The sequence below is a fragment of the Lonchura striata genome, chromosome 3 (assembly GCF_046129695.1).
Source record: "Lonchura striata isolate bLonStr1 chromosome 3, bLonStr1.mat, whole genome shotgun sequence".
Lineage (NCBI taxonomy): Eukaryota > Metazoa > Chordata > Aves > Passeriformes > Estrildidae > Lonchura > Lonchura striata.
In genome coordinates, this window is record NC_134605.1 from 11,155,958 (window position 1) to 11,168,108 (window position 12,151).

Here is a 12,151-nt window from a genome sequence, read left to right on the forward strand (position 1 = left end):
ATCACAAAAATTTGCTTCAAAGAACATTTATTTTTGCAGAGAGAGTTTAGAGCTCTATGAAGAAACACAGCACAATAACCTTGAAACTCATGAATCCTATCCCCTCCCTGTACATACTTCTGTTATCCTCAGTATCCATATAGTTAAGGAACACTGAAATGGAGGTTGACATTACAATGTTTCCTTACTCACAATATTATTTTTTTCAAACACCAAGGGTCTCTTTCAAACTCTGGTTTTCACCAGCTAACTCATAATCATAAATGTTTATACCTAATACCTCAGAGGTGCTTTGACTCACAAATGTACTGGGAGTTATATGCTACACAATGCTATGCAACTGTAGCTGAAAAATACTACAACAGACAACTGCTTAATAAAGGTATGAGTGCCTGCAGCCAGGTAATTCCAGAAACATTCCTTGGAATTAAACCCAAATACCAAATCCTATTCTTCTTTCTCTTAATTAGTGTGGTCTTGGTGTTTGCCCACATGTGTAACCAAGAGCTCAAATATACCAGAACAGAGGCTGAAACACCAATGTGAAACCATTAGTAAAGATCTCCAGGCTCTGTTCAGCAGTACCTTGGTCATAGGTTACAGCTGAAGACCTCACTAACTTTTCACTAGCTTCCTGCAACAGTCTCCAGCTGGACCATGCTGGCCCTGGTCCTTTAAAAAATAAGGTGATGCTCGCTAGATTGGAACAAAAGCTTGAGTCAGATTTAAGGGGTACAGCTATCCTGCTTTTTTTCAAACAAATTCACAAGGGATGAGCTGAGGTCAGAACATCTTCATTTACTCAATGGAAAAAAAAGTATTAAATTACAAAGAAGCAAACCGACAACACGATTTATAAATCACCAGTTCTTATTGCTCAGATCAAGCATATGAGGATGTAGTAGGTCTGAGCTTGATGACTTTAGTCTCAATTTCTTTTTCCCTGCCTTCCCTAGCACCAGAGCAGGAGCAAATCTCCCAAGCCTCGCCTTCTGCTCACCTGTTTGGCAAGGATCCTTGCTGTTAGCCTCACAGTCTCTGAGGGTTGCCAGTTCTGCCCAAAAGTGCACATGGAGGCACATTCCAGTTTGTGCATTGGCCAGTCTTCCTTCTGAAAACAGAGAAAAAAAATTTAAAACTGCCATGGAGATAAACTTATAAAAAAGGGGATGAAGCAAGTCCTGCCAGATCCTAGAGGTCAAGTGAAATGTGTTTCCTTTAAAAAATAAGGTGACGCTCACAAAATTGGAACAAAAGCTTGAGTCAGATTTAAGGGGTACAGCTATCCAGCTTTTTTCCAAACAAATTCACAAGGGATGAGCTGAGGTCAGAACATCTTCATTTACTCAATGGAAAAAAAGTATTAAATGACAAAGAAGCAAACCGACAACATGATTTATAAATCATCAGTTCTTATTGTTCAGATCAAGCATGTGAGGATATAGTAGGTCTGAGCTTGATGACTTCACTGGGTTCATTTCCATTTAATACTTTGGCCCCTCATTATGAGGTGACCCTGGTGAAATCAGGAGTAATGTGTCTGAAGTCAATGGATTCACAATCACTAAGAATCATTTGACTGTAAGGTCAAACACAAACATTCTGATGGAATTATCAGAATTTTTTCCCTAAATGTTGAAGAATGAAAGTACACATAGACAATGAAAAAACACTGATACTGACAAACATTTTAGTTAAATGTACAGAATATAGTTTAGGTAATATATAGCATATTCCTAGCTCAACAGACAGTAACAACATACAGGAGTGATGGCACAAGGGACTCACTGGCTTTTGTCACTCTACAAGTTTCACTCAAGGCCACAGAATGTTCCAAACAATAGCACAGAATCACATATTAACAATCTGCACTAGCAGAGGCTGTCCTCAGACTGGATTACATTTCATTGTATTAATTCATTTAGACGTGGAAATATTCAAGCAATGCACAGTTATTTATTGCTGTATCTCATCCCAAACACACATTTATAGCACTGTGTTAGAACAGACTCTGTCTGCTTAGGAAACATCAAATTTTGCTTTCATAACAGATTCAAACTGGTGTAAAACCCTAGCAGAGGAAAAAAAAAAAAAAACCTCACGACAAATCCCACAAATCTGCAAGTGAAAACTTGAAAATCTTTTAGCACCTTCCAGAAAGTTCTTAAATCCCATTATTGTGATTCACTCAGTATGGCAGATCCTGTGTTGGCCAATTCACCTCCAAATTTAGAAATAATTTTAAAAACCCACCAATAAAGCCCATCACAGTGACTGAGTGGCACAGAAGGAACAATTTCCCTCAGCTGCCTAACCAAACCTAAAGGCAAGAACTGTTTGAAACACCAGGGAGACACACTGGAGGCTGTCTGAAGCATCTTCACAGGACTGGAAGATATGATACAGGACTTCTGGGAGATGGATTCTTTGTGGAAACTGCATCGAGCACCCCAAAGCTGGAGGAAGGACACTCAGTGCCTCTTGCTGGTCAGCTTATTTACAGGTTTTGCAGATCAAAACAAAAGCCAAGATTACTACTTTCAGAGTTACTACACCAAAATTTCTTCCACTGAAAACAGTTATTTTAAGTCTCCTGCGCACAGACAGCTTTAGGAGGTTATTTTATTAGGAAAAGAAAGGTCAACACCTGCTCCAGCCTTGGATAGGATTTGAAGCAGTGCAACACTGCAAGGGTATTCAAGCCCATACAATGTCGACTTTGCTGTCCTTGATATCTCAGTATGGTACTTCCAAAAAAACCTACATACAGGCTGCTTGAAATATTCAGTGTAAATATTCTAAGAGGATGTGGCAATACAGACCAGAACCAAAATAGTATATTACACTGTAATCATGTCATGTGAAATTACACTCTCAACTCTCCTACAGCTGTCACACTACAAAATGCATCCCCAGAGAGACCCATTTCCTATGTATGCCCCAAAACCTTTTCTGGAAAATTCCTGACAGCCTTTGCTTAGGAATCTACAGGCTAAAGGCTAAAAAGAGACAGAGGGAAATCTCATCTCTCACCTCTTCTTGCTTACCCAGGACAGCCACTAACTTTAGCATGATTGTTCAAAAAGTGAAGGCACTGAACCTGAAGCTTTGCAGGATTCTCATCCATATACACTCATTAAATAAACAGGAGAAATTACCTGATAAAACAAAAAATCAAAATGCAAAATCACGTGTCTGTCTCTAAGCGGTGTTTTTTTAAGAAAAATCCATTTGTCCTTTTATTCTTTACACATCGTTAATTAAAATCTTTCCCCAGGCAGAATCATACTGAGTTATATGAACTGGTAGGGAGGTTAAAGGGACAAGATACGGCTGAATTGTGCAAAATGAGATAAAAGCCTGAAACACCACAAAAAAAAGAGAGTTCTGATGACTGAGTAATATCTGGGATAGAAACACCATGACAGCAGCTTTCCCTGCGATCACAGCAGGACTGTATTTTGCATTCTTTTCCACATTTTCCTCCAGGTAGTTTGAATTATAACAAGTAGCATTGTTCTAGCTGAATCCCTAATGCTACATTAATGGTATTTTCTTCCTATTATCATTACATCCACAATATTTTCCCCTTCATTTAGGGGTGATAACATTTTTGGAAGGGATGTTCTTTAAAGCTTATGCCTTTTACATCAAAGCATGGGAACACTCCTCTTCACCAAGTTCTTCAAAAAAATTCTGCCATCCAGGACTACTGGATTGATTCCCAGGACACTGTCTTATACCTCACTGTAGGAGAAAAACAACAAGTGACAAAATATTAAAGAAAAATAAAACTCATGTCCAAACAAATGTTCTTATACCTCCTTTTTCACATGGGCTTTTTCAATACTAAATAAAAACTCTGTTCTATTTCACTCAATTGAAAAGAAACACACATAAACACCAGAGAGAAATTATGGGCAAGCCAGTGCAGGGGTTAAGCTCACTTCTTCAAAATATTAAGGCCCAATTGTGATCAAATGGCATCCAAATCCTTCACTGAATTTCAGTGAGGTGACTTCTGATGTCTGATATTAATTGGTAAAGTTCTCTGATGCAGCCTTTCAACAAGCACTGAAGGTAGAAGTTTTATATATCTTCACAGCCATCCTTCCCTATCATCATTTACCAAACGCTGGGGTATAGAAGGGGTTTGACTTTCATGGGTTAACATTTAACAGGTTCACAGAGACATTTACCAAAGAAAAATACATTAGAAAACTTTTTGTATAGGGGACGGACACATTGCAATCTTGCAGTGTCAAACTCCTTTTGTGCAGAATCATTACAGCAAAAAATTTTGCATTTTTTTCTAGATCTTTACAGAGAGAAGCAGGCAATTTCTACAAGGTCCCATTTAAAACACACCTGCTTAATGCTAATTACAGGCGTGCAACTACATTTTGTGGCTTATTAGGTGGTCAAAAATACCTGTTTCACTCGCTCCAGCAATACCAACTACAGCAGCTTTAACATGATACGTTAGGAAAAACCCATAAATGGTTTGTTCAAAATATATTTCAAATGCTGAAAATCACCACAGAAACATCTCCTTCTGCACACTGGCTAGCTGCTCTCCACTCTCTTTGGGATACATGATAGCCACGTGTAATAACAGCAGGAGGAGTTCCAGTAGCTGGTTCAAGTTCACCACATAACTGTCTTAAAACATTTCTCTTCAGGGTGTTTCAGCAGCTAATTTCTAAAGAGAATAAATGAGCACAGGTCTCTTCCTGCTTGACTAAAATTATTATAATACAAGAAGTCAAGACCCAAACAGCTGCAGATGGGGGCTGAAATCCACTATTATAATAACAGGCCTGTGCTCCAAGGAGGTGAAACTGCAGAGTAGGATGGTGTGAATCTGCTGGAAATCACAATCCCTTTTACAAGGAGACCTGGATTAGGGTTTGGGAAAAGATACACCCAGCAAACCCAGACTAGATTCATCCCACAAAACCTTAAAAGCAGCAAGGACAGGTAGTAAAGGCAACTTCCACTCTCATGTGCCCTGACTCCACACCTACACAAACATCCAGCTTAATGCAGGCCAAACATGTGGTTATCCATCCCAAAAGCAAAATAAGAGACCAAAATAGGAACAACAAGGAGCTGTGCCAAAGCCTGTGTGTGTGCATAGATCCACCCCTCATAGATCTACCTCTCCACACAATGAGCAAGAATTCCTATGAATTGTGGTGTAGGACATCTTTAATCCCAGTGTGCCTCAGGTGGTAAACATCTGTCTAACTGCATTGCATTGACTAACAAGGTACTAAGCAACATATGAAATCATACCATGCCCTTGCTGGGTGCATACAATTTTTAGCTGAACTGAGCAAAAAAATACAGATTTACAGGGCAAAATTAACTTATAAAATAAAAATTATATTAACAATGCCATGACAGTTCTCAAGTACAGCCCTGGCCTTTTATGTCTGTGGCATGATGCTTCACATCCATGCAGGCAAAATTTCCTGTATATTCCAGTGTTACAAATTCAGTATCAAGGCACAGATATCCATTTTAGCTTTTACAAAGAATTGCTGAACTGCTAAAAAGTGCCTTTGAACAAGACAGGGATGAAGATGCAATGCAGACTGTCTGCGTAGCACGTACAGTCAGTGAAGACTGGTTTCGAGAGAATATTGTGCTTGAAGGTAATTTTCAAAGAATTCAATCTCAGCAATGTTCATAAATTTCATCAGACTGACTCAGAAGGGCCCAAAAGATGGAAGACAGTGTTATATCAACCAGGGAATCAAAAGCCATATGTATATCACCAGCAAGAGTGAGGTGCTAGTACCTGTGCACGTCATACTATAGTTGAGACTTCAACAAAATCTAAAGAAGAGCATCTAGAGCATCATACCACACACCAACAGATGGGAAAGATTCTAATTCTCTAACTTATCAGACAGACAAGCTTTTGCTGAGCATCAGCTTGGCAGATTTAAGGACACTCAATTTGAGCAGTTCAGATTGTTACTCTAAGAACATGTCCCTCTAGAGAGAGAGAATTGTGACCACCAAAATAGAAAAATAAAAAAAAAAAATTAAAAAAAAATACACATACAAAACTTTACCAGGAAAAAAAACCAAGAAAATAAATCAATCCCTCCTTGTTTGTAAATATAAAAGTATAAACTTTGTCAAGGCTGAAGTCAGAACACTGAGGGAGGGCCACTTTGTGATGAAAGCAAAGGACCATGGATGAGAACAAATAAGTTGTTCTACTTCCAACAAGACATCTACTTGCTATTTTTCCCAGCACAAATTACTAAGCTTTCCTACTTCAGAAAATCTGGCTCAGCTGTTTCATAAACCATTGTACATTATATATAGTAAGAGAAGAAGCACACAGTCTCAGATAAAAGCTGCTAAACAGCTGCTTTGTTCAAGGATTTCCTTACCTCATCTAGTTAAAAGCTTGTAAGAAATAACAACACAAGGAAACATTTCTTAGAAATAAGCATTTTTCATTAATAAATCATAGGCTTTCTCTGCACTGTCTTTAAAGCTCATCCAGATTTTTCTCAAAACCCTTAAAGATGCTCATACAGTAAGCTTTCACTTTGGAAATTCTATGAAGTACTGCAAATTTTGTAAAAAATGCATTTCTTTTAAACCTTTTGAGTTTTCCTGGTGCCTCAAAACCAAAAGGTTATTTGATTCACCCACAACTCACTAAGATTCTGTGGGGAAGCAGGAAGTTGGAGAGGTAATAGAAGTAAAACTGAGGATAGGTCAGGCTTCTTTTGACACTTCTGCAACAGGAAAATAAGAGACATCCTCGAAATCAAAGCAACAGCCATGTCCAAAGTGCCTGGGAAGTGAGCAGCACAAACCACCACATCTCTGTCCAGGTAATGACAAGAGAGACTACCTGGCATGGACCCAGGCACCCAACAGCACGTTAACATGTGGGACAAGGTTTGGATTATTTATAGCTAACACACAGTTGCATGCCAGACCTTGGAACACTCAAATCATTCATAAGCATTGTTCCACACTCTATGTCCAGCACCACAGACCTTGCATAGCTCACGTTATTCAACCAGTAACCCAGCTGAGTTTTTCCACACAGAAACTGGATAATTCTTCCCCATCAAGCTGAGGCCCAAAAAGTCTAGATTCTAATATTCTAATCCTCTCTTTTTTCTCTTTTATTTTTTTTTTTTTTTTAAGATGCTTATTCTAATTTGAATTAAAAACTAAGTTAAACCTGCATGCAAAAGTTTTGGACATCTTTGTATTGCTCTACTTTAGTATGCACTTATATCCTATATCCAAGGGCCTTTAAAAAAAGCAAAAAGAATAAAAGTTGCCACAGTGAGTAAGTTAGAAAGTCTAATAGGTCTCAAATGGTTATGACTGCTATCAGCTGTGGTAGTCTCAATACTCAAAATATTTCAAATATTAAAAAAAAAAAAAAAATCCTAAAAAAAAAGTCTTTCTCTATCTCCTAAGATGGCTATTTAGTGATTTGATTTTTTTCCATTAGACACGGGATCTCTTACCAGTTTAGTGAGCTAGTGCTAAATTATTTGGTCTGTCCTTTAAGGAAGAAGTAATACAGACATAATTAGTGGGTTGACAGGCAGCTCTAATCAAAGTCTCAGTAGTACCAAGCCCTGAAGCTACTGATCTTGAAAGATTCATGCAGACCTTGTCGAAATCCTGTAATTGTCCGATGCACAACTCTGTGTTCAGTATCTGTGGGATGCCAGAACTGACTAGACTGCTATTAACCATAGCTACAATTAGAACATATCAATTCAACACAAACAAAAATTGAAGTTCTGCAACCCCCACCCTCCCTCTCCCCACCCTCCCAAATTCCAGGACCATACCTGACATTCCACATTGCAGTAAAAGGCCTGTTTGCATCTTCCACACTTGGACAATCCTTCTTTCCTTAAAAAGAAAGCGGAAGTTATTATTTTCTAGAAACATGAATAAAATAAAACTGTATACTGGATCACTTTTTGCACACTATTTTGCATTTCACAATGGAAATTGTATTAGACTTTCAAAAGAACATTTTTCCAAGCAACTTTCATTATGCAAAAGCACTCTGCTTTCTTTATAAATTGCTGGGTTTGGAAACATGTTACTCTATGCTACTTGACAGCATCATTTTTTGCCACTATATGAAGTATAATGAGTTAAACTTCTTGTGTTTTGCAAACTTTAAAACTGCTCTGTGTACTTGTTCACCAATATTAACCCTTTGGCTCTGCTGTGACAACTCTGCTGCTTCTTTGGTTATAGAATGCATGACCTTTGTTGAGTAAATGCCTCCAAAAGCCAAGAAAAAACACTGTGTTATTAAATATACGGTTTGATCTCCTGTCACCTGACATCCCCTTACTGTCCCACCCTGTCTGCTCTGTCATCTGTGTATTCTGAGCAGTCCTAAGGCTCACACTCTCCTTTCTTATGTTTGTATATACCCCACCAGAGGGAACTGCCACAAGGAAGGTCCTTTTCTGCTTTAAAGTGCATGTGTTGCAACAGATCCCACCAAAAATAGAACATGTGTTACCCAACAAGTGACATTTTGGTATGACAGCAATAGGGATCTCTCAGCAGTATTGAATGCTTTTAAAATGTCTGTACACTCTCCCTGGCGTAAGTAGCAAAAAAAAAAAGAAAATTTAAAAAAAATAGCCTTACACTGAGGTAAGCTCACTGGAGTAAATCAAGGGTGAGGGTCCTCATATGATGTGATAGTGTACAACATTTTGGTGGCCACTGGTATTTGGAGCCCATAAAACCCAGCAAGTCTGGTGCCCTCTGATTGTATTTGCAAAGCAGACAAGGTGCAACATGAGCGAGCCGGGCTAACATCATGACTCCTCTCGCTGACATTACAACCGCGTATTTAAAGTAACAACCACTAGCTCATGCAAATACAATGTTACTGCCTCATTTTGCCCATGCTACCATAAAAGTTTTCACGACGACTTCGCCAAGTTTCCTTCCCACGGCTGGTGTGGAGCCCACAACCTCCCTGCTGGGGCTCTTTGCAAGCCCAAGCAGCGGAGTTTGGAATCTCGTACGTGCTAGTTCAGCGCTAATGCAACAGTCACAGACACAGAACACATGTCTGAGCACCGGCGGATCGCCTTACATCACCGAGACATCGTTCCTCTTAGTGGCACTTCATCACCCTGGTGTGAAAAAAGGTTCAGATTACCCCACTAGCTGCTGTCCTGCCGCAGCCAGAGCGTTCCTTGATCGCTGTGCTCCTCCAGAGCTCCAAAGGAGAAGACTGCATGGATAACAAGCAGCAGCTGCTCCCGAAGATTACAAAAAGCTATTCCATGAGATAACTATTATCCTTACAGTATTATTCCATATCAGTGAAGTATGGAAGTATTCCCCAGTCCTTTGGCAAACAAATCTGAACATGACAAACAAAACCAGACGGTTTCTCTGGCACAAGGAAATTTGTGGTTAGGTACAAGAGCTAAAAAAACCCTAAAACCAAACACAACTTCATTGCAAACTTTACAGGCTGGGAAAAGGCGTAGAGGAGGTGAGGAAAATCACCTCAGCTGCACCTGACTGCAAATTAATGGAACTCGCTTCAGCCGTTTCACTAGGAACTATATTAGGTGTTCATATGCAAAAAGAGTGGTGAATCAAGTGACCAAGTCATAAGTAGATAAAGTAATGAGGAAAGAAAAAGGATGTATGGATAAAAATAGCAAAATTGCATCAGGTGGGGTTTTTTTTGTTTGGTTGGTTGGTTTTTTGTTTGTTTTTTTTAAACTGAGGCAACTTGTTAACCTTTACTCTGAGTTATAACCAGGTAAGCACTTAATTTCTCAGTAAGCTGTCAGAAGCCACAAAAAGTACTACACCTTCTAAAAATATGGTAGGGTGTGACGTGCCAGTGTCATATCCATGCTGAATTTGCTAAACCTAATACACCTTTTAATACACCCTGCAGCAGCTCATAGTGAGAGGTTTGAGGCAAACACTTGAATACCTCCCCTTCACGCAGGTCAGGAGGCAGCTGCAGAGGCCCCGGCAAACTCGAGCCCCTCGCATCCTTCCAGCACCAAGGAATCCCGAAGCACCAGGAGCAGGCAGCACTCCAGTCCCAGTGTCCCCAGCCATGCGACAAACAAGTTCTTGCACTGCCTGCGCTCCGCCCCAGTAATGCAATTTGCAGACTAAGGTTTCAGACAGAGGTAATATACAAGTATTTCTGTATATTTCAATACGGAGATGTATATATTTCATTCACAGGTATTCCATCCGCACTAGGGAATGTGAAGCGTGAATCAGGCGATCGCAGACCCTTTCTCCCTTACCACACCTCCATTAAAACCAGCCAACACGAAGTTATGACAAACCTAGACGGATCAATGAAACTTCCTGCGGGAGGATGGTTACGCACGTGTCTACGTGACCGCCAGAGCACGGGAAGAGCAGAACTTTTTTTTTTCCCCTTTTCCTTTCTCTTTCCCGAGCTGCTGAGCACGGAAAGCCAGCTGTGACTTTACACCTCCACGCTGCCGCAGCACCGCCAGCCGAGCAGGGGGAAAGTTCTGCTCCTGCTGCCGCCCCGCAGCCGCCGCGGCCGCCGGGCGCCGCCCGGGCCCTACCTGGCGAAGCAGCCGTCGCAGTGGCTGCCGCGCTCGCTGACGGTCAGCACGGCCACGTAGGCCGGGCAGCTGAGCAGCAGCTCGCCCACGGCGAAGCGCCGCCGCGCCCGCAGCCCCCGGCCCTTGCCGGCGCTGGCGAACCTCTCCAGGCCGCCCAGCTGCGGCGCCGCCTCCGAGCGCATCCCGGCCGCGGGCAGGGCAGGGGAGCCGGGCGGGCTCCGGCGCTGCTCTCGGGAGCCCGGGGCCGCCGCCGCGCCGCCCGCCCGCCGCGGGAAGCGCCTCCTCCGGGCGGCGCGGGCTCCGCCGGCGGCTGCGCACCGGGACACGCTGCCCGCCGAGGCCTGCCCGCGGCTCCGGGCTCCGAGCCCTGCCCGCAGCTCCCAGCCCTGCCCGCAGCTCCGAGCCCGAGTCCTGCCTGCGGCTCCGAGCCCTGCCCGCAGCTCCGAGCTCCCAGCCCTGCCCGCAGCTCCGAGCCCCGAGCCGTGCCCGCAGCTCCGAGCCCTGCCCGCAGCTCCGAGCCTTGCCCGCGGTTCCGAGCCCGAGCCCTGCCTGCAGCTCTGAGCCCTGCCCGCAGCTCCAGCTCCGAGCCCTGCCCGCAGCTCCGAGCCCTGCCCGCAGCTCTGAGCCCTGCCCGCAGCTCCGAGCCCTGAGCCCTGCCCGCAGCTCCCAGCCCTGCCCGCAGCCCCGAGCCCTGCCCGCGGCTCCGAGCCCGAGTCCTGCCCGCAGCTCCCAGCCCTGCCCGCAGCCCCGAGCCCTGCCCGCGGCTCCGAGCCCGAGCCGTGCCCGCAGCTCCGAGCCCTGCCCGCAGCTCCGAGCCTTGCCCGCAGCTCCGAGCCCTGAGCCCTGCCCGCAGCTCCGAGCCCTGAGCCCTGCCCGCAGCCCCGAGCCCTGCCCGCAGCCCCGAGCCTTGCCCGCGGCTCCGAGCCCCGAGCCTTGCCCGCGGCTCCGAGCCCCGAGCCCTGCCCGCAGCCCCGAGCCCTGCCCGCAGCCCCGAGCCCTGAGCCTTGCCCGCAGCTCCGAGCCCTGCCCGCAGCTCCGAGCCCTGCCCGCAGCTCCGAGCCCTGAGCCCTGCCCGCAGCTCCGAGCCTTGCCCGCGGTTCCGAGCCCCGAGCCCTGCCCGCGGTTCCGAGCCCCGAGCCCTGCCCGCAGCTCCGAGCCCTGCCCGCAGCTCCGAGCCCCGAGCCCTGCCCGCAGCTCCGAGCCTTGCCCGCAGCTCCGAGCCCTGAGCCCTGCCCGCAGCCCCGAGCCCTGCCCGCGGTTCCGAGCCCCGAGCCCTGCCCGCAGCTCCGAGGGGATGCCCAACACGCCATCCCCACACCCGGCTGCATCACGGGCAGCGAGAGCTCCGGGGCAGGGGCTCTCCCGCTGGCCTCGGAGCCCTCTCGTTAATGTTAGCACTTCGTACAGCTCCCGGTGAAGTCAGTGAAGTGAGTCCCATTCACTTGAAGAAAGGTACAACTGAGGTGATTTTGCTCTCTTCCTTCACACCAGTGTCGTTTTCCAGCATCTAATAATATTCGCATTAAGGT

The 12,151-nt window shown here is 44.6% G+C and overlaps 1 protein-coding gene across 2 annotated transcripts in view; it reads right to left on the minus strand.

Moving 5' to 3' along the window:
* The window catches only part of SMYD2 (SET and MYND domain containing 2), a 28,097-nt gene extending 17,293 nt beyond the window's left edge, over nt 1-10,804 (minus strand). Inside the window, exons 1-3 of one of the 2 annotated variants that reach the window (XM_021547557.2) lie at nt 10,623-10,804; nt 7,854-7,917; nt 1,001-1,111 (exon numbers count right to left, since the gene is read on the minus strand). In XM_021547557.2, the coding sequence (XP_021403232.1) occupies nt 1,001-1,111; nt 7,854-7,917; nt 10,623-10,804 (357 nt within the window). Of the gene's footprint in view, nt 1-1,000; nt 1,112-7,853; nt 7,918-9,202; nt 9,251-10,622 lie in introns of those variants that run through there. The other variant, XM_077781885.1, reaches the window with a different exon arrangement.
* Between the last annotated feature and the right edge of the window lie 1,347 nt (nt 10,805-12,151).